Source organism: Dermacentor albipictus, chromosome 2 (assembly GCF_038994185.2).
Source record: "Dermacentor albipictus isolate Rhodes 1998 colony chromosome 2, USDA_Dalb.pri_finalv2, whole genome shotgun sequence".
In the NCBI taxonomy this organism is placed as follows: domain Eukaryota; kingdom Metazoa; phylum Arthropoda; class Arachnida; order Ixodida; family Ixodidae; genus Dermacentor; species Dermacentor albipictus.
The window spans coordinates 82,462,241-82,487,685 of NC_091822.1; the positions used below are offsets into that span (position 1 = coordinate 82,462,241).

The window sequence follows — 25,445 nt, forward strand, 5'->3', positions numbered from 1 at the left end:
GACTTCCAGTCTAAGTTTTTCTATGGAGAGAGGGTGCGCAAGCTGTGCACTTGGTTCAAGCAAGTTGATACAGACAAGCTTCTGAAGCAGGCGAGATCTGCAATGGTAAAGTCGCCGAACGGCTTACTGTAATATAATTGTCAATGCGTTGTTTGCCACATTGCTTACCTCGAGCGTCCGCGACTCTACAACGAAACACCTATTGCGGACATGCCCTGACCTAAACCAGATCCGACGCTACCTGCGAACAGTGGGCTTCCATCCCACGAGACCGACTGATTATGATTCTTGGCTCCGCATGAGACCAGCCATCTGGCACTATATGCTGAGGTACATCGCCGAATCCTGCCTGCATTTGTATAATTAATCGTGTATGCCATTGGGAAAACTTCCCAAAACAAAAAAAAAGGTGATTGCTTGTCAGTCTCCGCTGTTTCCAACTTTAATGCTCTGGCTTGTGTGCCGCGTTTCAAGCTAAATCAGCGTTAATAAACCGCGTACGTATATTCCGCGAAATGTGTGTGCTCGATCCAAGTTTTAAATAAACACATGCTAACTCCTCCTCTTCTGCCACCTCCCCACCCCTTCGGTTTTGTGTCAGTGAAGTTTCGTTCGTCAGTTATCCTTCTTGCTTCTCCGTTGAAACGTGAAGTTTCTCGGATGATGATCGGCAGTGTTGATCAATTGCAGACAGGAAGCGATGGAGATCAGATAGGCAAGGAAATATTTATAGGTAAAGTTTGACGTATACATGGCAGATAAAACAAATGCGTTACAACTTGAACAATTGAAAAAAAAAATCTCTCTTCGTCTATCTCCATGACTGCTAGAGGCCAGACTCATTTTAACGTACATGGTACGGAGCCTCACTGATCTATCAGCAATCCTGGTTCCAGCCCAGTCTTAGGGACAGCATATCGTCCCGATTATTATTACTCAAACAGACAACGAAAAGGGGCGGTAGGGCCGTTGGCCCGTCCCATGGAGGTGCAGTTTCCAACTAAAGTTCAGTTTGCTAAGCCACAACCCAAAGGGCTTAAAAGTAAACACATTGGAAAACAAAACTGTTTTCTTCCTTTCTAAACCTCCGTTCCCCTCTCCTACTTCCACGTACTCGGTGACGGCCTCAGCAAAACATGCCAAGCCCGTAGAATTTATTGCTAGGCCATCTCAAACCTCGGTGGCGTCTCTACCCCGCAAGTGTCTCTGAAGCCCGGGCTTCGACACCGCGTACAGCAGTCCCATTCAAGGTTTCTCTCGGAATCCCAACTCAGTGCGCACGAGACCGCGTTCTCCGAATCCGCACCGCCCCCGACCCCCTGGCGCGCGCAGTGGCTCGTCCCCCGACACCAGGCGGGCCTTCTCGCACCTCGTAAAACACAAACGGTTGCACCTCGGACGTGTGGGGGAGGGGACCCTCTATGTACAAAGCACGTGGGCGACTCGCGACACTTAGGAAGTACACAAAACAATCATGCGGCCTTACAGTGTCCGCTGGACGTTTACAAATTTTATATTGTGCGCAAGTTGTCAGCATGCCATTTTCGGAAGCCCAGGTCGCTAGCAGGTTATGGTATCGTGAGATTTAAGAAATAAAGAAGGCGTGCGAATGATAATGCAAAACTAAAGACGTCAGTGTTGTACTCTTTGTATTTAACAGACAAAATTAGATAGCGCATCGCATACGTTTCGCCTGAGCCTCCATAAGCATTGCAGCACCGATGCCGTGCCCCGTTCGAACCCCTCCCTCGTGGAATTTCGCGCGCAGTGTGCTATACTCGTCTTCTTGAGAGCCGTCAGCAGCACTGTAGGGAGGAGAGCTAGCGGTTTATTTCCCTTTAAATAGGAATTAACGAAAATTATACCATTGCCATTTGTTGGGCGTGTTGGTAAATTGAAAGCATATTTAGCACCAGCAAACAAGGACGGAAGGGAGACAACACAATGCGCTAGCGCATTGTGTTGTCTCCCTTCAGTCCTAGTTTGCTGGCGCTAAATATGCTTTCGAAAATTATACTGTCACTTCGATGCAGACAATGTCCGTGTTCTTGTCATCCATTCTCTTTCTTTCATTTATCCCGGCATTATGTAGTGTAACATGCTCGAGCACGCTTAACTCAAGCGTAGCTGCCTTCCTCGAAGTACTTTCTCTCTGTCTCCATCTCTCGCTCTCTGCAAGCCCACTGTCCGATGTTTTCATCGTATTTTGCGTAATTCTCTCGACAGAAAGACGGTGCACGCTGGAGTAAGCAAGGCTATTGACATTTAAGAAGAGCCAGTGATTATACAGGCACCTGTGGTGTCATTTTTTTCTTTGTTTGTTTTTTAAGAGCTCTCTTTAAAAGCTTCTATTCACTTTTGTTCGATAGAATTTAAATCGTAATATCGTGTTTGCACGATTCTGACGAGCACCTTTTTTTGAATAAAAGGTGCGTTAATATTTGCCTTGCGCGTTACAATCGTAACTAATTTTACCCAAAAGCAAACACGAAACCAATGCTTACGAAAAATAAAAAGAAAGCTCGATGGAAGGTAGCTAGCCGCACTGCCATCGATCGGGTCGTCTGAAGAAGGCGACGCTCCGAGACATCGCAAGGTGGGTTCAGGATGCGTGGAATGCCTTCCCGCACACGATCGGTGCGCAAGCTTCTAGGAGTGCAGCATTTTGAATGCATTAAATGGAACTGAGGATGACTTTCTGTGGTCGGTACACAGCGTGTACCGACCACAGAAAATATATATATATATATATATATATATATATATATATATATATATATATATATATATATATATATATATATATATATATATATATATATATATATATATATATATATATATATATATATATATATATATATATATATATATATGCGTGTGGGGGGGGGGGGCACTAATAGAACTGCGCGTTATGATCGGTGGCGTAGTAGTGTCGTACAAGTACTGTATGTGCACACTATAGGCCAAAACCGACTATTTTAAACAGAACCGCCTTTACGCCGCAGCTGAACTAACCAAGGCTTGTCGCCCAGCGTCGTCACGCAGAGAGGGCTTTTTGCTCAGCGCGTTCGTGCTGTGGCACCTGTGGCGGCCTCTTGTTACGCCGCAGGACTAAGTTTGGGGGAGGGGGGGGGGGGGGGGCGGAGGCGCGTCAGACGCGGTACGTGCCTCCGTTGTGCCACCACTGAGCCCATGCACGCTTGGCTGGCCCGCACGTCGAGAACGCTGTGCAGCCGCGCGCCGTGCCTGGCCTCCGTCGTGGGAAAAGATAAGGAACCTGCAGGAGCCGGCGTTGGGTGAGGAAGACCCGGCGGGGCGACCGACGTCTCTTATTTGTATTTACTTACTTTTCTTTTTTGTCGCTTCTTCCTTCGGTTTACTTTGCCCCGCCCGCTGGTATGGCGCGCACCAACTAGCCGGGGAGAAGGAGAGTACTGTGAAGTCGTTCCAATGTGCGTGCGCGCGCGCTTTTTTTTTTTTTGTATGCCCGTTGTATATTTGTCTGTAGCTGCGTATCTGCACCATATATGCTCTCGCTCGCTGTGGCTTCTCTGTCTCACCGCGCACGTCGACTACCGCGCGAACCATTGCGCAAAGTTGCGTTGTCGCTTTCCGTATTTTCCGCCTTTCTTTTATCTGTTCCTGCCCCGACTGCTTTTGTAATACCTTTCTCTTCCCTCCGTGTCTTCTGACCTCGTATATTCCGGCAAGCCCCCTTTCCGCGTATTTTGTTGGATTGTTTGCCTATTTGCCTGATGCTCGCGGGTTGCCCTCATGAGCACGCGTGTGAGTTTTGTGAACTTGGGTTCGGGGCACCCAGCCCTCGTGGATGTATATTTTTTGTCTAAATTTTTTTCGCGAGTAAGATGTTTCGCCGCTTAGATTCGCCAGCCTCTTTATCTACCCTCCGACCGGGACCCGTGGGAGCTGGGAACAGGAATCATGAGGCGGGATATATATATGTGGAAACTCGCGTTGTAATTACGCGGGGTGCCCGCACGAGAGAGGGATGAGTTGAGGGTGTAGTCGTCATTTGATGCTTGTGCGGTCTCGTATGGCCCCAGCCTGGCGACGGCAGCGGCACCACTGTTTCAACACAGTGACCCGGCCCGGCCATGTATGCCATTATGCTGGCCACTGTATGCCTTCGAGATCAGCTCCGTCGTTCTCGTTGTACGGTTGCAGCAGTTGGCGCACTGCCTCCGAGTTCGGCGTGCATCAGTAGCCCGTAACGTTCTCCTGGTGAGGACGAGCTCGCGAAGTCGTCTCCCTGCCGCGCGCGACTGTATTCAGAGGGCAGCGGAGTAGAGAAAGCAGCGCCGTGCTGACCTTTCACTGACATAGCTGACATATCCGTTCCGCGGTGAAGCCGTTGTATCGCATTGTGCAGCGGCCGGACGCGCCACGGTGGTGGTGTGCGGTCTTTAGTTCGCTCTGTCGATTTTACTTGCGCTACAATGGCTTCGCCGAGGATCAAGCAACTAGCCCAAGAACAATCTATTTTAGCTACTGTTTTGTGGGGTCGCCGCCTTCGTCATCATCCTTACTTTTTGTCGTATTGACTGAATTTTTTATAGGAACTACGTAAATTCTGGTCAGATGCCGTATGAGTGAGCCCTATTTACCAAGCTGCATGTATTTCGCGACCGTCGAGGAGGAGCCTGTGAAATGACTTCGTCAGTAAAAGCTATAGCCGAGCACTCCTCTGAGTTGATTCTCTTTCCTTAATTTTTTTTGTCTTTTACTTTTTTATCTTCACTCTCCGCTCACTTTTAGCGATGCAGCGCTTCTAATTCTCCCTGCACTCGCAGTCACAACGTGGGAACCACACTCGCCTGTGGCTTGCATGACAGCGAGACATTGAACGGGGTTGCGCATCAGTTCCGCCCGAGCATTGCAGCACGACCTTATAAAGCACGTCTTCTAAACCGAGCAGAACTGCATACTCGTGTACGTGCGTGTTCGTCGCACGCAAGCAGTGCGTGCTGCACGGCGCTCTCGTTAGAAGCGTCGCTGCTGCTGCCCCCATTCCGGCCTGACCCCTCCCTGCCCCCCCGCCCCCCGCCTCTTTTTCCCGCGAGCACTCTATTTACGCTGCGTGTCCATAAAACTGAGTAGCAGCGGGACACGGGACGCGCACTTGCACCTTTTCCTCGGTTCAGTGACGCGCGGCAAAGTCTGCGGCGGGAGGCGCGCCCACCACACACGCTCACTCTCTCTCTCTCTCCCTGTTTCCCCTCCGATCTTCGGTTTCTCTCGAGACGTGTACTACAACGCAGAGAGAAAGAAAGAAACGAAACAAAACAAACAGAACGTGGGAAGAGTCACGCAATAATGCGCAAGGATGCTTGAAGACCAAGGAGCCAAGAGTTGGTGAAGGTGGAGGTCTGGGAGGATGAGGCGCGCGGGGATTCTTCGAAGAACGCTGCCCCCTCCCCATCCACGCCCGCCCGACCTCCCAGTCTGGCTGGCCCACTGACTGACGGGTGCTCATCCGTGCGTGAGACCTGGCGGAAAGGGGGGAGCCTTGGCGAAGTTTTGAGCAGAAGTGTGCGTGCGTGCTCGGGGGGGAATCCGCGTGTTCCTGCATGATTTCGCAGCTGCCGCCTCGTGTTACTGCTGCTGCGGCATTTTGGGCCTTTGAGGCCCGGCGGCGGCGAAGTGCTTTCACGCCGCATTAGGGCACGCCCTCGTTCTCTATTCATTTTCTCTGCCGCTTACATTTTTTTATAGTATTTATATCCCCTCCACACCCCACCCCCTCCCACTTCGTGCATCCAGTAATGTACCTCTTGGTGTGCTCTCCGGTCTTCGATTTTTCTCGGTTTAGTTTAGTGCGTTTCTTTTGACACAGCTGTCGGTCGACCCGTTCAGCCAACTTGTGGGCATGAATGGCAATTTCCTTCTGGAGTTTGTGGCGGTCGGCTGGAATGAGCTGAATTAGGTCTCGGCCTTCACACATTCACTCTGCCGAAGTGCACGATCGTCGTCTTTTTTTTTTTTTTTCTCGCTAATTCATTTGCCTAACTATACCGTAGCTATACATGCACTAACTTTATTTAAAGAACTATGCAAGCTATGCAAATTCTGCTTGCACCGATGCCTTATGTTCCGTGCCGCGCGTGTGAAATCAGAGAACATGACCATATTTCAATCGGGCTTCCAATTTTTGCTTTTGTGTTGCATATTTGTATTGCCAACGTGAAGGCAGTGTCAGTCTAAGGCTAGCTATTTCTCCTTTCTCTACAAGTTTGGTCTTAGAAGATAGTCATCCTCGAATATGTTGCTCAGTACTACTAATTTCGCCCCGTGTGCTTAGATTTAGGTGCACGTTAAAGAACCCCAGGTGGTCAAAATTTCCGGAGTCCTCCACTACGGCGTGCCTCATAATCAGAAAGTGGTTTTGGCACGTAAAACCCCAAATATTATTAAATTATTATTATTACTAATTTCGCATTCTGACAAGAGTTGCAATGTGGCCTTGTCGGTACGACAACGTAAGGTGTTCTGTTGTAGCGCACGAGAAAGCACAAATGCAGGCTCACACGGCGCTGTAACTTCCAACAGCAACTTATTTTTGTAAATCAGACGCACATTTAAACCACCCGCCTAAACGCGTCACAACGGCACGTGTACAAGATTACGAAAACATACGAGCAATAATAATAATAATAATAATAATAATAATAATAATAATAATAATAATAATAATAATAATAATAATAAATAGTAATAATAATAGTAATAATAATAATAATAATAATAATGAAACAGTCCGCTAGAAACACTACGTTGGCCGTGACGTCATCGACCTTGACGGCATGTGCTAGGGCCTAGTGCATCGTGTTCTAAAGCAGCCAAAGATTGAACGTGGCAAGTTTCGAGAACTTCTACTGAGCCAACGGCGGCCGAAACACTAGCGAATACTTTGAAATACGTGACGTAACACCGACCTACCGGCGGCGCGGTTTCGGCGCAAATTAAGAAAACACGACTTGAACGGTGACCTTCATTTTCGCTCCTAATAATCAACCTATCGTTGCGAAATTAACGAAATTAAAAAAGTACTTTATCAGTCAACTGATTTCACTATCCTTTTAACGACTTCTATAAGCACGTCTTCACTGCTGCATACCGGCCGAATGGCGAAACGAGACTTGTTCGCGAAGGCAGGACTTGAAAAAAGTTGAAATGCATTTTTTCGTTTGACTTTCTCGCATCGCTGTTTGACGCATATGGACCCGGACGCTGCTTTTGCGACAGCGGTGGCGTGCTCTTCGCCCCACGCCCCTCCGAGAATCGTGCATCCTCAGTTTTACGTGCACCGTGTGGCTCGGCCGCGCAAGCCTGCACTGCATTGTGCCTGCACTCGCGCGGACAACTTTCTGTGGCAATGAAGGGACTAAAGCTACGGGCGCGTGCCTGCTGCCTATGTGTCACTGCGCCAAGTAGTCCGGCGGCGTTTGACAGTGCTTTTGGTTGCTAGGAACAGACGCCGAATCGAGGCAGCTTCCACGTTGAGACTGTATCGCATTTCCCCACACGCGGAAGGGAAAAGCCGCAAAATGAGTAAACGTTTACACTCAGTTCTGTGTCGTGTCTTTTAACTGTTCCTAGTAAGGTGTTTGTTTTGTCTTCCCCAGCCTAAACGGACGTGGATTAAAGCGCGCAGGACACTTTTCAGAAGCGCTGTTTCTTGTGCGCGCTTTGCCTCTGTAGCTTTCCCTTCGTTGCCGCACAAAGTTGTCCGCGAGTTATAGGGCAAGCTGCACTTCCGTTCCCTGTCTCCTTTTTAACGCGATAGCGTTAAGGATCCCGTGTCGCTGAAAGTCCGGCGTTCGCCATCCGCCGGTGTACGTCGCATCCGCTAAAAGAATTTCGAACTAAATTCCGAACCACGCAAACCCAACCACTCTTCTACCGCCAAAATTGTTCCTACCTTGCATTTCATTCTTTACAAAGTTAGTCCCCGGAATTTTGAGAACAGCAGCCCACAAACGAACTAATGAAAAAAGAAAACACAGACAGCGCATGTCCTTATGTTAGCTCTTAGACTGAAATATGAAAAGGGCGAAACAGTAACAGGAGATCGACCCACGCAAGAGGCCGCATTTCTACCAGAAAGCTCGCCTTCGTGCATAGCGTTCGCAGCCAGCGTTTCCCGGTAAACGTTACGGTTACATAAGCTGCAGTTGCCGGGAAGCATGAAAAGCAGTAAGGATCTTTGAACGCTACCGTGTTCCATGGAACTCTAAGGCCCGTATTCACAAACCAACCTTATACTTATCTTTTGCCTTCCTTACCTTTTCAGCGCCTTAACGCGTTTCATAAACAAACCTTATGCTTAAGTCGAACCTTTCCTTAACCTTACCGGCTCGGAAAAGGAGCGTTACTTAAGGTAGCCCGGCAGCTACCTTAAGGCGCCACTTATTATGGCCGACCACGCAAGCAGCTTTTCGGAGCTAGTCGATTTTGTCGCCCTATTAAGGGAAGCCGATGTTCGCGAAGCCCTTCCTTATATAAAGCTCATCCGGCGTGCACTCAGGGACCGTCAGAATGTCATGGAGATGTACAACGACGGCGAGTTTCTTGGCAGGTTCCGCTTTTCAAAACGAGCGGTGGTACACCTTCTCTCCATCCTGCCACTTGCTCCGAGCCCAGACGATCGCAGTTCGCCCGTGCCGCCACTTCTCTTTCAAGTTGTCCCAACACTTGCGTAGCTGATGCTCCGTGCGCGGGTGGACTCCGTTCTTACTGTTGAACTGTTCTATCTGCTGCCATTTCTTTTTCTTCTCGCTCAGGGACACCGCATCAGTACGCTTGTTCTCCAGCACGTTGCTCTCTCTCGTCACCAAGTCAATCAAAATTCCCCGCTCCTCCTCCGTAAAGTTGATTTTCTTCCTCTCAGTGGCCATTCCCACAACAGATCTTACAATAAGCAAACGAACACTTCAAAACACAAATAAATGAACAAATAAGGAAATAAATAAATAAATAAATACGCGCAATATTTACAGCGTCTAACGCAAGCTATAGCTAACAAAGAAGAGAAAAAGTGAAGGAACTGCGCTCGAGCACCGCAAAATGGAAATGGAAAATGCAGCACCGCAAATGGAAAAAAAAAAAAAGACGGCAACGCGTGTTGCCATGGCAACACGCGTTGCCGTTCTTTTGCGCGTCTCTCATCTGCAGATGAGAGACGCGCAACAGCTAGAACTCGCTCTTTTCACATTGCTTTTTCACAACGCGTAATAATGCGCCATCCAATTTTTATATTTATTGTTCTCAGCGACAAAAATGTGTTTCCTTTTTAATAACTGAGCGGTTTAAGGCCAAGAAAAGTTCATAGCCTCGCACCCATGCTCATCGCTTATGACCATAAGGCCGCCTTCGATAAGGACGCCTTTTCACGCAATAAGGGATGCTTCTGAATCATACCTTGGCCTTTTCTCAACCTTATACTTTCCTCATCCTTATAAAAGGGCGCCTTATAGCGTTAAGATAAGGTTGGTTTGTGAATACGGGCCTAAAGCGTCCTCCAAATTTTTCTCGCTTTGCCTTCTTCCTCAGCGTCCACCCTTGAATCCTGCCAGGTTGCTTCGTCGCGCGCTGCCCCGAGACGTCTTCCTGTCGGAGGTGGCGTTCTCTCCGTAGCCCTCCCATTGTTGTCTGCCCGCCTCCCCTCCCCTGCCGTGCCGTGTCGCCTCCTCTGGCTGCTCGGTGCAGGCAGATCTGGGCGGAAGATATACATGCCTGTCTGCCGATCTGCCGTTTGCGTGACACTATACGGCCCTCCCTTCCATCGCGTGCCCCCATTGAAAAGAAGGCGCGCGTCTCGTTCGCGCATTCGATCGCGGTGTGCGCGTTTCGCCTCGAACGAAATGGCGTTCTATACCCTCCTTCGTGCGCTCGGCGCAGCCGTCGCTTTGAATGGCGAGCAGAAAAGGGACGACGACAGGTGCAGGTGGTATACGGGTCGCGTCGCAGTCCTTGGAGGGCGTGTTGTACGGTCCCTGTAATTAGTGTTCCCGTGTATCATATGCTTGGCTGAAAGATTTAGCTTAACTGTGTATGCAGCGCATATTGTCAGTGCAGAGCCTTAACCTGACTGAAGCGTTATTAGTTTACTGAATACCGCGACGCGGGACTGGAGACGCGGGCATGGGTTGCAGCGCTTGTGGCGCCGTTTGGCGATCGTAACGTTAACTTGGACACACAGATGAGCATGCTCTGCTGACCGGTGCAAACGCTTTGGCAGCGGCGTGCAGTGTAAGTACTATTATTACGTTTTTCTGCGCCAATATAGTGACGCCACACGCGTTGTGACGCAACACAATGCGTTGTGCTTCAAGAAATCGTCACGAGATGATGCTACCGCTGCAGCTGCTGCCGTCGACTTCACCCCTACATGGTATGATGTTCCGTAAAATACGCTGACCGGACAGTCCGAAGCACCCTGTTTACGGAGTACCGGATCAGTAGATGCTAATTAGAAGCCATAGCGTCATGATCTTGTTGCATTTAGCTCAACCATGCGCTTACTACTGCTATTGCCAAGTTGCTATGATAGGCGATGTGTAACTTAGAAAGACAGAGAGAGACGATTATGATGTTGACATCTTTTCTTTTTTTCGCCGGCTATTTAGACTATATTTTGAATCTCGACTGCTGCAATTGTAACCAGCGCGTTCTCTGTTTCTTCCGTGCATCTAACGTTGCAGGACTGCTTCAGCCTCGTCACCCTCTGATGCCGATATTAAAGAGTGGAGTAGAGCGTGCTTTAATAAATACGTTTCAAGAACTGATGTTCCTTGAATCTCACTGGCACTATAAAATCAGCTGCAGTGGTACACTACTCTCGACCTGTACAGACCATCAATATAGGATGTATGTGTGCGTCGTTACGGTCGGCCTGAAATTAAGCGTCGCGATTCCAGCAGGCAACGCTTCAGCTCGCAGCCCTTTGTCGATCTAAGTGACCTTTATGAGTGCATGTAACTCAGTCGTCGTTCCATCGTTGCTGCCGTCGTCGTCGGCTTCCAGCCATCGTCGTTGTACACCGTCGCCTCGCAGGTTGCGAACGTAGTTCCCGCGCCTACTAGGGCGCCCCTCGCGGCGGCGAGCGCGGAACCGGCAGGATACGATCGGCCCGCTTGCGTTCGGAAAGCCTGTATGTGCACTGTTTCGCGCGTAGCTGTTGCCGTTTCTGAGCAATGCCAAAGTGCAACCCGAGCTGTCGAGTAGTGGGCTGTAACTGCACGTACACCAACTCACGAGGAACAAAGTTTTACAGGTTTCCAAGCCGACCGTATGAAGCAGAACGGCGTCAACACTGGATAGCGCTCGTCCGACGGCATAAGCTGTTTTATGTTCCGGCGTTATGCCAAGTGCGTTATAACGCTGAATTCTTTGCTTTTACAGCAATGATGGCAGCAATGGGACACCTACAGTCAGTGGCGTAGCTAGGTCGTCTGGCACCCGGGGCCCATAGGACTTCTGTCCCCCCCCCCCCCCCCCTCTACCCCGGGTTTATTGGAGGAAGGCGAGGATATCAACAAATTCCGTGTGTCTCCAGACGTATATGGTACCCCCCCACTGGCCCCTTGCACCCGGAGCCCACGGCCTCCCCCCCCCCCCCCCCTTGCTACGCCACTGCCTGCAGTGCGTATCAGGATATGCATCAAAGTAGTTTGTTCCCACTTTGTACCGCAGTAAAGCTGTGGAACTCTTTCCCAATCCTCTCCCATTCAAACAGCGCTAGGGCTTGCTGAGAGATTTGAGAAGGGGTTGCAGCCGGCTGAGCTGGCATACACCCTTCTGCGCCCAGCATATCAACGAAGGGGCAGATGAGATCACCTAAATTTTTGACAACGTGGTTTATTGGAACCTCCTTTGCACGCACTGAAAAATCGCAACATGAAAGTATCGCACTTCCAGTAACTTGGGCGAAAATATTTTCCCAGCGTAGTCTAACACAACTGGTAAGGTCATCCCCTTTTTTATGTGTTTCGGGAGAGCAACGTTAGAATACCTCTGGTAGGTCTTACGAGTCGTTCGTACGCCCCACATTCTTGGATGAGATGTTTTGGATTCGTATTTGCCGTACTGTATGTACAGGGAAACTACCGCGGCGTCCTTGCACTTCCCTGCGATGCCAGCACGGCAATCGCTACTCCCCGCTAGGATTTGTCTGCTGTCGCCGATCTTCAAGAATCAATTTCGCTTACAATTTCATGTGTCCACACTGTAGATAACGAAATAACTTACGCTGAGCTTCAGGCATCTCGCTGGTGCATTATTTTTCGTTTGCGGAAGAAACCTAGCAGTCACTTCCGATCAGTGCGAGTTCAACACTTCCCTCACGTCGTAGACGTGCCCCACTTCAAATAGACGACTTCCTTTCTCTAAATTCTTTTCACGAAAAAAGCTATGAAGATCTCGTAATTCCCGAAACCCGGTTAAAATTAATATCGGCACGCTGTTTCGCGCCATCGCTACCGTTTGACAGGACGCCAAACACGCAGCGCGGGCTGCTGACGCCGTGAGTAATCCTACCACATTCGCGCAACTATTCGTTAGATGGCGCTAGGGGTCGAAAAGTCAGGGCGCCGCCTAGCACTTGCAACGTGCCCATAGACGTACGCCTGCATTGCACGCACACTTTCTCGCCACCCGCCGTGGTTGCTCAGTGGCTATGGTGTTGGGCTGCTGAGCACGAGGTCGCGGGATCAAATCCCGGCCACGGCGGCCGCATTTCGATGGGGGCGAAATGCGAAAACACCCGTGTGCTTAGATTTAGGTGCACGTTAAAGAACCCCAGGTGGTCAAAATTTCCGGAGTCCTCCACTACGGCGTGCCTCATAATCAGAAAGTGGTTTTGGCACGTAAAACCCCAAATATTATTATATTATTACACTTTCTCGCCATACGCGGACACGTAGCGCCATCTAGTAGAAGCGCGCGCAATTTCAAACTATGCAGCTGAATGAGCAGCTAGCTGCAATATGCTTCGCATAACATTGATTCCCACAGTGCGTTGAATTGAATCTGCTTCATTCGGTCTTTCAGTCGCCTGCGTTTCGCGTGGAACTCTGGCGATGAGCTTTCCTAAAAGTGTATATTGGTGAGCACGGCACGACAGCTGCTGCAGCCATAAGTTTGCGCGAAGTTCACCCCACCCCCTACTTGTGCGCCTTTACAGTCCTGGTATGCGTTTTTTAATTGTGCGTTTATTCTTGTGTTCTCCGCCTTTGTTTTCCTTCTCCCCCTTCTCCACTCATTATACCGCGCCCATCTAATCTGTGTCCTGTTCTTCACTCGCTATACTTTTATTTATTTATTATTGTTTTGCATCTCTGTTCTTTTCCCCCCTTTCTTTTTAAGTGCTATGTGCGTAGTCGCTTCTGCGTTGCACGTGCCCGGCCCGGTGGCAGCTGCCAGGTGGCTCCCTTTTTCCTCTCTGATTGTTTCATGTACGCTAACGTAATAATAATAATAATAATAATAATAATAATAATAATAATAATAATAATCTCACACAGCGTGGTTAGAGCAGCCTTTCCTTGCCGCCGCATGCATAGTCGGCCGTCTCCTTCATTCGAGCGACGTGTGCTCCGTCTGAAGGCCGTCCTTATCTATACGGTTGCCTACTAATAACGCTTACAGCTGCGCGTGTTCACGTCGGCCTAAAAAGGCTGCCTGCACGATTATATGGAGAAAACAATGAAGGCTTTACCCGACCGGAGCGGGGCCTTATTTATTGAGCAGCCCCCCCCCCCCTTTTTTTTTTCTTCTCGGCGTCGCTATAGCGCACATTCCGGAATAATCCCCGCCCTTGGCACGCTGACCTGAACGCGGCGCGACATATGGAGCGCCGTCTGTGCGGCCATATTGCGCGTTAAAGCCGTTCGCTCGCCGTTCGCGCCTGCACGCGTATGCAAATGCGTCTGCCGAATTTGCATCTTGCTCGGGCTGTGTATACACGTCTGCGCGCGCGTGTGGGTTTCACCGGGCAGCCGTTTCTTCTCCTGCCTCGAGGTATAATAGCGTATATAAGAAAGCGGCGAGACGCCAAATTAAGTTTCGGTTTCTCCACGCATGCTCGTGGGCGACGCTGCTCACTCTCTCTCGATCCCGTCAAAATGAGATGCACCGTGTATACGCCCATGCATGCCGCCGTATATGTATACGTGGCCGACACCGCAGCGGTTGCAGCCAACGGGAATCGTGCGCCTGTACTATCTGGCGTCCTTATATATATATGAGAAAAGCTCTTGCGTAAGAGGCTGCACGCGGCAATCATTTCTGCGCTCTTTCTGCGTGTGTTTCTGTTTTCTTTTTTTTTAACGTTTCTTCGCTTTTCAACGCAGTTGCTCTTCGACCTTTCTTTATCGACATTTTCTTTTTACGTACGTTAGAAAAACCGCGCATGAAGATAAGTTCGTCGCACAATGCGCGCTGCGTGACTCTGTGACCCCGTGGCCCTACGTGTGGCTACGCAACTCTCCGTTGGAGTGCGCTTTGTTTGGGAACTGTTGGCGACCGTCCGCAGTGGGCATTGGCGCATATTTTGGTACACGTAACTACGCGCACGGTTCGTCATATCCGTTATCTTGTCCTCCTGGAGATAACGCAGTGTGCGTGCTCTACACCGGGAACTGGAAAAGTAGAGTTGCCGGGAGGAGGGGAGGTTGTATTGCGTGTAATATACATGGCACGCATATAGCTTGCTGTCGCCGTGGAAGCATTGTGTTTTAAGGGTTGCGTCGCGATTATGCCGCGCACGTCTTGTTGTTAATTCCCCTCTTTCCTACACATTCATTTATTTGTTTTCCTCTTCTTTCTTTTCTGATAGACGCGCAAGACGTCACTGCGCAGAAATACAATGCTTGCGAAAGGTTGCGACGATAACGCTTAACGCCCATCGCAATTCCCGCTTGGGGGATTGCTTGAAAGGGGCGCTATAGAGAGAAAAGTTGTCTGAGCCGTACTAGTAAACTAGCCTTGTGCCATGCCATGAAAGCCACTCGATCTCTAAAGGAGGTCCGGTAATAATCCGGGAAAAACGCGAAAGCCAAAGGCCGGTGCCAAGGCTGCCTTCAAGTTCCCGCACCGCGGCTTCAGGTGACGTCACGAATTCTCACTGCCGTCTGCTCTGGCTGACTTAATTTTCTTTTTATCCTTAAAGATGGACTGTACACTGTATTCTGAAATAGGCTAACTCTGAACTTAAAACTGTTTCAGAACTTCTGCTACGGAGCCTCAACGGCCCCGATGAGGCTGGAAGCAACGCGGGACTGGATGCGTACATGTATAAACCCGCGTGCATAAAGTGACCGTGTATAAATTCAGGATTGCACGTTATACTTATATTATCGTCGGCCCGGTATGCCGTTCTTGAGGTGACATCGCGTCTGTGCAAATCGTGCAAATTTTGCTCGCCGTCACGAGCGAACATTTATGTGCATTCACTTTCGAACTCTCGAAGTTTCCGATTCGTATCGGCAACGTTCAGCCGCGCAGCTCTGACGCGAATTCAGCCCTTGGTCTATCGCGGTAAGCCCCCTGCTGAGTTATTAGCACCGTCGTCCGAATCCGTGGCCCGTACTCGCAAAAGGCTCTAACGTCTAGAATTGTTCGCAACAGAAAATTTCAGCCAATCCAGCTGATGCTCGACATGTTAGCGAAAGCGGCCAAGCAGTGGCAAAGACTGCTTGCAAACGAGGGGCACCACCACCAATTTGCCGAGCTTTTCTTTCGTAACCATTTTTTGAAGAACTAACTATTCTATAGCGTAAGAGAGGTTTTTGTGATTACGAGGCGGTGGGCTTTGTGAATTCGACCCCTCTGTGCCGTGGTTTCTCGTGAATGACTTGCACGTCCGCAAACGCCGTGTCCAAAATGCGCGCTCGCATATTCTTTTAGTCTGGCGCGTTGCCACACATCACACACACTGCGAGAGGCACATTCCAAGGTGTATATACGCATGGCAGCGAAGCTACCGTAACGCGTCCTTCAGTGGCGGCTTGGTTGGATTGATGGATTGATTGTTGGATTGATTGAAGGATTGGTTGATGGATGGATTGATTGATGGATTGATAGATGGATGGATGGATGGATGGATTGATTGAGTGATTGATGGATGGATTGATTGATTGATTGATGGATCGATTGTTGATTGATTGATTGATTTATGATTGATTGATTGATTGATTGATTGATTGATTGATTGATTGATTGATTTGGAACGGGGCGGTGGGTTGCGCCACCAACACCAGGCTATTATACCGCCTATACTGCCTAATGACCTACGTAGATTAAACAATAAAAAGAAAAACACTACGAACTCTTGTGGATGCACGGCAGCGCCATCTACATTTCGCGGGACCATCTTCTCGGTGGAAGCAAAAAAAATGGACGTTTGCGTTTCCAGGCTCGTTGCGAGTCGTCTACTGCGCCAGCTCACATCACATCGCATAGCCTCATATATACAAATGTGTATAGGAAGCTATATGACAGAGCATACAACAGTAGAAATCAAGCGTAAGTAAGTGAGAACATTTTCTGCCACGTCACGTCACAATCTGACGTGAATACACCCATCTGTATTTATAGCCCTCATACTATAACGGAAGGAAGGAAGGAAAAAGTGGAGAAGGAAAGGTAGGGAGGTTAACCAGTATGGCTTAACCGGTTTGCTACCCTACACATGGGAGAGGGATGGGGGAGATTAAAGATGGGGAAGGGGGAGAGGGAGAGAGAGCACATATCACAGCACACACACATCGTCCGTTGGAGTCCATCATTCTGGCATGGTACGCGACGTCACTCTCACAGCCGCTTGTCCAATCCCGTCTCTTTCAAAAACCGAAGTAGTGCCTTTGTCGCCTTCACCTGCGATATCTTCTGTCGGCGGCATGTGAAAATCGTGTCGAGCGACAATGGTCTACTGTCAAGGCGCGCTAGAACAGATGCCAGGGACTGTCGCTGAACGTTATAGTCAGGACAGTCGCACAGAACATGTTCCAGCGTCTCCTCGCAAAGGCAGGCATTACAGAGATCGTTGTCGGCCATTCCAATGCGGAAGGAGTAAGATTTGGTGAAAGCCACCCCCAGCCATAAGCGATAAAGCAGGGTCGCCTCTCTTCGACGCAGTCCAGTTGGCATATAGAGATGCATCAAAGAGGGCAGGTGGTATTGACGGTTGCTCTGGGTGGTCTGGCTGTTTGGTGTGCACCATAGAGATAGCGTGATCTCATGTGCAAGCACTCGAAGTCTGCTAGCTGCGTCGGATCGTGAAAGCGGTATGGCCTCTTCTTGTGCGTCCTCAAGAGCTGCCCGAGCGGCATTATCGGCGTCTTCATTTCCAGTGACGCCGCAGTGACTTGGCAGCCACTGAAACGTCACATGGTGTCCTTTCTCCTGTGATGTATGGAGTAGGCATCTAATATCGAATACGAGCTGTTCGAATGGCCCGCGATGCAGAGCTGATAGTACAGATTGTAGGGCTGCCTTTGAATCGCTGAAGATTGACCATTGCCGAGGTGGCTCCCGATTGACGACACGAAGTGCAGCGCGAAGAGCAGCTAGTTCAGCAGATGTCGATGTTGTTGGGTGGTCAGTCCTAAAGCTGATGGTAATAGCTTTTTCTGGGACAACCACAGCACCGGACGAACACTGGATGTTTGTGGAACCATCGGTGTAAATGTGTTCCCTGTCCGCGTACCTCTCGTGCAGAAGAAGCAGAGACAGTTGTTTGAGCACAGGCGACGACAGTTCAGACTTTTTTCCGATTCCTGGTACACTGAGATGGACTGTAGGGCTGATAAGACACCAAGGGGGTATCGATGGTTTAGATGCAGCGGTGAAGCCCGATGGCAGTTTGTCGTTGTATTTGATGATAGTTTTAGCGAATGATGATTGGTGCCTGTCCGAAGGTAGTGCTGCAAGGTGGTGATAGGTGGCACGTGCAAAATGTCTGATGTGCGTTCTCAGGGCTTCCACCGTAATGTGAGTTCGCATTGGATGGTCCCGAGCAATCGCAATAGTTGCCTCTGTTGAGGTGCATCTGGGCAAACCAAGGCAGACTCTGAGTGCTTGAGCTTGTGCTGCCTGCAGAACACGAATATTTGTCTTGCAGGTGTTGGTCAATACAGGTAGACTATATCTTAGAAAACCGAGAAAGAGAGCTCTGTAGAGTTTAAGCATTGCGTCTACTGACATCCCCCACGTCTTTCCTGCCAAGTATTGAAACAACTGGGAAGTTGCTGTCAGGCGCCGTTTCATGTAGGCCACGTGCGGGCTCCAACAGAGGTCTCGGTCAATTATTACGCCAAGGAATCTGTGGGTTCGGCCATAGGAAATAGTCCGCCCATTGATTGAGATGATATAAGGCGTCATCGGTTTGCGAGTAAATGCTACTAGTGCGCATTTTTCTGGTGATATGCTGAGTCCCTGTTTACACAAGTAGTTCGCTGTCAAAGTGGCCGCTCTTTGAAGTCGCGCACGTATCTGAGGACGTGTGACTGCCGAAGTCCAGACACAGATGTCGTCAGCGTATATTGAAATTTTGATGGTAGTTGGCAAGTACTCAGCAAGTCCAACAAGAGCGAGGTTGAATAGCGTCGGGCTGAGAGCACCGCCTTGAGGAACGCCCCTGCTGGTATAGCGTCGCGTAGTTGGGCCATCGTCAGTTAACACAAAGAATGATCTTGCAGATAGGTAGCTTGCAATCCACAAAAAAACTCGACCACCTAGGCCAACCGTCGCAAGGGCGTCGAGAATGGCCTCATGTAATACGTTATCGTATGCCCCTTTCACATCTAGGAATAAAGCTGCAGATAAACGCTTACGGGACTTTTCGTGCTGGAGATAGGAAACGAGATCAACTACATTGTCGATAGAAGAGCGGTCACGTCGGAAACCAGCCATGGAAATCGGATAAATCTTGTAGTATTCAAGGTACCATTCCAGGCGGCCAAGGATCATCCGTTCCATTATCTTTCCTACACAACTGGCCAGCGCTATTGGGCGGTAAGAGGTGAGCTCTAATGGGGATTTGCCCTGCTTTAAGAGTGGCACCAGGCGGCTTACTTTCCATTCGTCAGGAACATTTCCCTCCTGCCATGAGGAGTTGTAAAGGCTCAACAACTCTATCCGTGCGGACTCTCCGAGATAGCACAAGGCCCGGTATGATATACCATCCGGACCCGGAGATGATGAGCGCCTGCAGAGAGCTAGAGCCGCTTCGAACTCCTCCATTGTAAAAGGAAGGTCCATGCGGCCATCACGTGAATTGGGGACGTCAGCTCGGGCTGGAGGATCTGGACGAGTAGCTTGGTCTGCGATCCGCGCACAAAAGTCTTCTGCGACATCGATGTCTTGCCGCCCTTGGAAAAGCGCTAGCGCCTTGAATGGGAAACGCCGTTCCGGAAGGCAACGCAGACCTTGCACCGTTTTCCATATGTGAGACAGTGGCTTGCGGGGGTCGAGTTTCTGGCAAAACGTTGCCCAACGTTCCGACGCTAATCTATCCATACGACGCTGAATCTTCTTTTGCATCCTCCTGGCTGCCCTAAGGTCATGAATCGATTTTGTACGCCGATATCGACGTTCCGCCCGGCGACGAAGCGCTCGAAGGCGCTCTAATTCTATGTCGAAGTCATTCCGCGTGGAAGAGGTTGTCATCATGCGAGTGGCGTTTTGCATCGTCATTTTAATCGTTTGCTCTAACCCTGATGGTAGGCCCTCGCGGCAGGCATCTTCCATCTCAGATTTGAAGTTGGCCCATTGAATCGTCCGAATGGTATTCCGTAAGCCTGATCTAGACGACAAGCCTTTGATGTTCAGATAGGTGGGAATGTGGTCACTCCCGTGTGTCTCAATGTCTGGCAACCACTTCACACATCTGTCATACTATAACGGCGCGCATTGCACTGGTGAGCTTGAGAGTATGGCGTGAATTTCGGAGCAACAGGTTTACCTAAATTTTGAACGAGTACCATGTGCATGCGTCCTTAGTATCAACACACACCTGTTATTTTGGCGTTAAGATAAAATCAACATTGCAGTGAAATAATCTACAAAAACCACGCTTTAATCTTAACCGACAAGAGCACGCGTGCCGCCTGTAGGTTTTCTCTGGTACTGAAGCTATAGCTAAAATATATTTAGTGAAAAGCAGTTAAAAATGAAGTTACAGGTCAAGCGCATCAGGTTCTCTCTCTCTCTCTCTCACTCATATATATATATATACCAAAATGAAAAGCAGTTCTGTGCCCGGGTAACTATTCACTGTGATGTAGACGCGCGTATGAAGCGGTTTATTGACGTTTCGGCCGGAGTCCGGCCTTCATCAGAAGTGCTGATGAAGGCCGGACCCCGGCCGAAACATCAATAAACCGCTTCATACGCGCGTCTACTTCACTGTGCATATATATATATATATATATATATATATATATATATATATATATATATATATATATATATATATATATATATATATATATATATATATATATATATCAACACAGTTACGGTCGTGACATCAATTACGGTCGTGCGATTGAAGCGCGACTACATCTCCCTACAATTGTTGATTAAAATTATGCATCTAATGCGCCACCAATGGAAGCACTCAAAAAGCACAGATAATGTCATTATAGAATAGGAAAAATGTGGCGTCATGGGCTGCTTGCTTTCATCCACGAATAATGAGGAGTACGAAACAATGAAGGCTTCCTGATGTTTGTTTGCTCGTGGTGATGCGTGCTGTAATATGCCGAGGTTGTATTACGGTATTTAGCGCTGTAATCTCGTCAAAACTCTTGTGAGTAGCTATAAAAAGTAATGGCATTATATGTAGTATTCACTTTATAAGATTTGATCAGTAAACTTATTTTAACTGGCTTTTCACTGAATATCATGTTTTAGCTATGTCTTCAGTACCAGAGGCAAACTACAGGCGGCACGCATGCTGTGTTAGTGAAGATTAAAGTGTGGTCTTTGCAAATTATTTTAATATATTGTTAATTTTGCCGTAACACCGGAATAAGATTTGTGTTGATGATAATGGCACTTATATATGGTACTTACTTCAAAATCTGGCTGAACGCATGGATCTGAATTCATGCAAAGCTCCGAAGGCTCACCAGTGTAATGCGTGCCGTTATAGAATGAGGGCTATAAATACAGATGGGCGTATATGCGGGTCACATTGCCACGTGATGCTGTGGCGAATATTCTCACTTACGCTGCATGTGTGCTGTTGTGGGATCTGTATGTGTGATATGATGTGAGCTGGCGCAGTAGACGACTTGGCGCAACAAGCCTCAGACGACAAGCGCTTTTTTCTTTTTTCACCGAGAAGTTGGCCCCGCGAAATATACGTGGCGCTGTCGTGCCTCCACAAGAGGCACGTGCTTGCTGCGATAAAGCTGTGGAAACGATGAAGCATGTTTTATTAGAATGTGAAGACGTCTGCCCAGCGGTCGATTTGGGCATCTGTCCCCTCCTTGAAGCCTTTGGGTTCAGCGAGAGCAGGGGGAAAGCAAACATGTCCGCAGTGGGGGTCGGTGAAAGGCGATTAAAAGAGTGGTGGAAGATAAGTAGGGAAGCGACAAACAACGGAGGCGTACAAAGTTCCCATGAGCGGATCAGAAAGTTTGGTGAGGGGAATTCCTCATAAGTTTCTCTGTTCTTTTTCTTCTTTTCTGTCTTCTTTCTTTAACATAGGGAGGACATTAGGCAATATAATAACAGGAGCTTGGTGGTGCGACCTACCGCCCCGTTTAGCATCCATCCATCCATCCATCCATCCAAGCCGCCATTGCAGGACGTATGGGCTTCTATGCCAGCTTCGCTACCATGGGTACATAGTATATATATACCTTGGCTACGCCCGCTGCTTCGCCGTGTAGAGCCAAGGCAGAGATGCGTGACGTATGCACTTTGTGATGGAAAACCTTGCGTGCTAAACTTTTCTTTCCTACACTCTTAAGCAAAATTACACCCTTTTGCCACACAATGATAATCGTCATCTGTCTTGTCCGCATTTCCTTTCCTTAACGCGGCGAGCCCGGTACTTAACGAACGGCATGCGCGTTATCAGCGTGACATGGCATTGCCGACAGGAAAGTAGCGGGCGCGGCGTTTTCAAGGAAGGAAACGCAAGCAAGGCAGATGACGATTATCGTTGTATGGCGGAGATACACCTCAAAGAGTGTAACTTTGCCTAAGAGTGTATCTTTTAACGGTAGCAATCTTCCCGAGCGCTGTAGCGTTATATAGTCCAGGGTCCACCAACGAGATAATACATCCCTACCTCAGAAAACGATGAGTAGTTCCTTTTTTTCTCTCTCGTCTTTTGCTTTCTTTGCCCTTATCAGCTGATAGGGGTAAAGTAATGCCAACGATAATAAGTAAACGAAAGAGCGGGGTGGGCGATAGCGCCCACGCCGCTCTTGAGAGCTGCTGACTTTGTGGAGGCGGCCTTGCGTCGGTCTTTTTATATCCGTTCTGCGATAGCCGCGTGGCAACTGCCCGCTCGGTCCGCGGGTGCGGTTGGGAGTCCACGCGCGACGCTTCATCACCTCGCGTTCCCGCGAGGTGCGCTATTGGGGAGCTCCGAGTTTCTTGCGTTAGCGTTTAGACTATAGAGCTGCGTGACGTCATGCATGGGTACGTGGCTCTGAAGATCACCAGGGTTGACCCGCTACCTTGGTACGCGCGACCGCGGGTGAGTTTTGTTCGCGCCATACTTTTTATGCTGCCTTTGCCGTGCGTCCCCTGCAATATTGTCACCTGAATGTAATCTGTTTGATCTGTATTTGTTTTGCAGACGGCCTATCGGTATATAAATATTTGCTTGCCCCATTGTATGCTTAGCGTTATTTTTTTTTATGCATCATTCCAGCTTGCGTGCTTACTGCTGCGGTTTAAACCTGCCCATCTGCAGCTTATCCGTGGATTATCCGTGTAGTCGCCGGTTTCCGGGCTTGAGTGTTTTTGCTGCCTTCTTTAAGTGTCTCGTGTATGCATAACATTAGAGTGGCAACTGCCTCGTGATTCTGTCGGGCATCTTGGTGCATGTTTGTAGTAGTTTAGTAGGAATTTAACTGCCGGTTGAGCAATAAACTGATACTGCTGCACAGATGCGATTTGGCTAAAAGGGAGGTTAGCTGATGCCCTAGTCCTTGAGAAACTAAACATCACACCCGTCGTTTAACTTTGCTGCATGGGCTGTAGCGCAGTTTGAACACTACAGCCACCGCGGTGATCTCATTATTTCACGTGCGGAACGGTGATGTGTAAAATTATGCAAGCGTAAACCTGACGCTGCAGTCACATAGTCATCAAAGTACTTCTGATACTGTTGTGTGTGTGTGTGTGTGCGTGTGTGTCTGTGTGCGTGCGTGCGTGCGCGCTTTGTTTTCACGTTGAGGACAGCGGTGCAGTTACATGTGTCTTATCCGAACAGCGCGTCACAAGATTTCGCCGCCCGGGCTGCTTCTTTGTATGATTGCGTAACCAGGATTATTATTATTTTTTTTTGAGCATTTGCCACGCCAGCCACGCTCGATATGTATGTACGCGCATGTGGCAGCCCGGCAATTTCGGTAGGTGCGCGGTAAGCCCCTCCTCTGCTGCTGCTTTTATCTGCAACTTTTCGCTAACCCTGTAGGTGTCATATATCTTACGAGTTGCTCTAATTAACGCACCCTAATTATGCCTATGCCGAGTACTTTCGTATAACGTCCGTAGTGTACTTACTAATTTCGCAGCATGTCTGAAAAAAAAAAAAAAGGGCTGCGCTACTGAGTCAACGGTGATGCCGGTGGGATCAGGAGGATAAAAACTTGGTCTGTACCGCAGGGAAATTATGACACCATATTGCTCTGCAAGCGCGGTTAGGTGAAAGATCAAATTATCATATATATATATATATATATATATATATATATATATATATATATATAATACGAGCGGTACGGTATTATTGTTGGCGCATGGTGGCCGATGCTTGTGTTGCGATAGGTTAGCGGAGGAAAGAGACGGACAGAAAGGGTCGGTGTTCGTCTGCTCACCTTTTACGCCACCACTGCCGTATGCATGGCTCGAGTGCCCATAATGGCTGTCACTGAATTTTCTTTGCGAAGGAGCACGTAATTATTGGTATTGCATTTATTCTTACCAGACGTCCGTCCGGGCGTATTTTCTTTTTCTGTCTCTCTTTCTATATAAATTTAGTTCTCCTATAATCTTTAATTGCGCCTATACTCGTTATGGCCGTCCAGGGTAGTCATGCGAGTTTTTTACACTAGCTTAACTCTTGCATGCCGCTGTCTGCCTCTCTTTTTTTCTCCTTTGCTCCTCCTGCTTCGTTATTATAACTTTTTTTCCTTTTTTTTTTTTACAGCGCACATAATCTGAGTCGTCGTAGTCCTCTTCTTTAGTTTCGTCATTGCATTACCCCCCGTATAGCGTATATTCCGTGTGCCGTCTGTGTCCGAGGCGCGCGTGCGACTCCTCTCCCACTTTCTCTCACCCTTGATCGCTTGTGTTCTTCAGTTTGCCGTTATTGGACCGCATTGAAAAATCGTGCAATTTGGCGGCGCGCGCGCTCCTTCGCAGCCGCAGTCTCGGTTATTTATGGCCGGCCACCGCTTCCGCATCGCCTGCGCGCACCCTCTCCCCCCCCTCCCCCCTCATTATTTTTGCCGTGTCGCGGCTGTCGCGGATTATGCGCGGACCGATGCGAGTGTGCGCCGCCATCGAAACGCCGAGCTGAAGGCGGTGGACGCGGAGAAAGCGGGGGGAGCGGATTTTAATGAAGTTTGGGCCGTAATTTTGGCGCGGCTTTTATTGCTCTTGCGGCCGCAGCGTCGCAACGTGCTTGTCTGCAAATGTGTGGGTTTCAAAGTTTACGCGGCGCAATTTTACTCAGTGGTCTCCACCCCCCCCCTCCCCCCTACACACACACACGCACCATTTCTTCTTTGCATTGTACGCCTTTCGTTGCTTTTCATACTATACAGTATGATCGTGGTTGCGAAAGAAGCGCGCATGAAATTATGCGACGTAAAGAAGGGAGTAATTTAAGGGCACCGGCCAGCACACAAGTACTGTGTCGGGAAACGAAGCCGTCTGCTAGGTTTCATGTCTGTTGTTGTTGTTGCCTTAAACGATTTCGCTATTTTAAAGAAAGCTGCGCGGCATTCGCATGCCCTCTGCCTTGTTGATTCTCCTTTTTTTTTTCTGGCGTTCTTCTGACTAAACTGTTTGTGCGTACTAGTTAAAGGTCACAGTTTCCTGGACTGAACCACGTGGAGTGCTATGCGCAGCTTTTGCATATAGTTTTCAGAGTCCAGCGCCATTTCCAGACGCAGACAGTTGTTAATTCTGTGCCTTCGGTTCTTCCTTATCTTACACTGTCTTATGTC

At 48.9% G+C, this 25,445-nt stretch overlaps 1 protein-coding gene across 3 annotated transcripts in view; it reads left to right on the forward strand.

The window, feature by feature from the left end:
• Nucleotides 1-25,445, forward strand: part of LOC135895850 (transmembrane protein 47) — a 132,360-nt gene that overhangs the window by 21,672 nt on the left and 85,243 nt on the right. The window contains exon 1 of one of the 3 annotated variants that reach the window (XM_065424044.2): nucleotides 22,620-22,741. The exons of the other annotated variants lie outside the window; for them this stretch is intronic. Within the exon in view, the coding sequence (XP_065280116.1) occupies nucleotides 22,676-22,741 (66 nt within the window). The 5' untranslated portion in view covers nucleotides 22,620-22,675. Of the gene's footprint in view, nucleotides 1-22,619; nucleotides 22,742-25,445 lie in introns of those variants that run through there. 3 annotated transcript variants of the gene reach the window in all.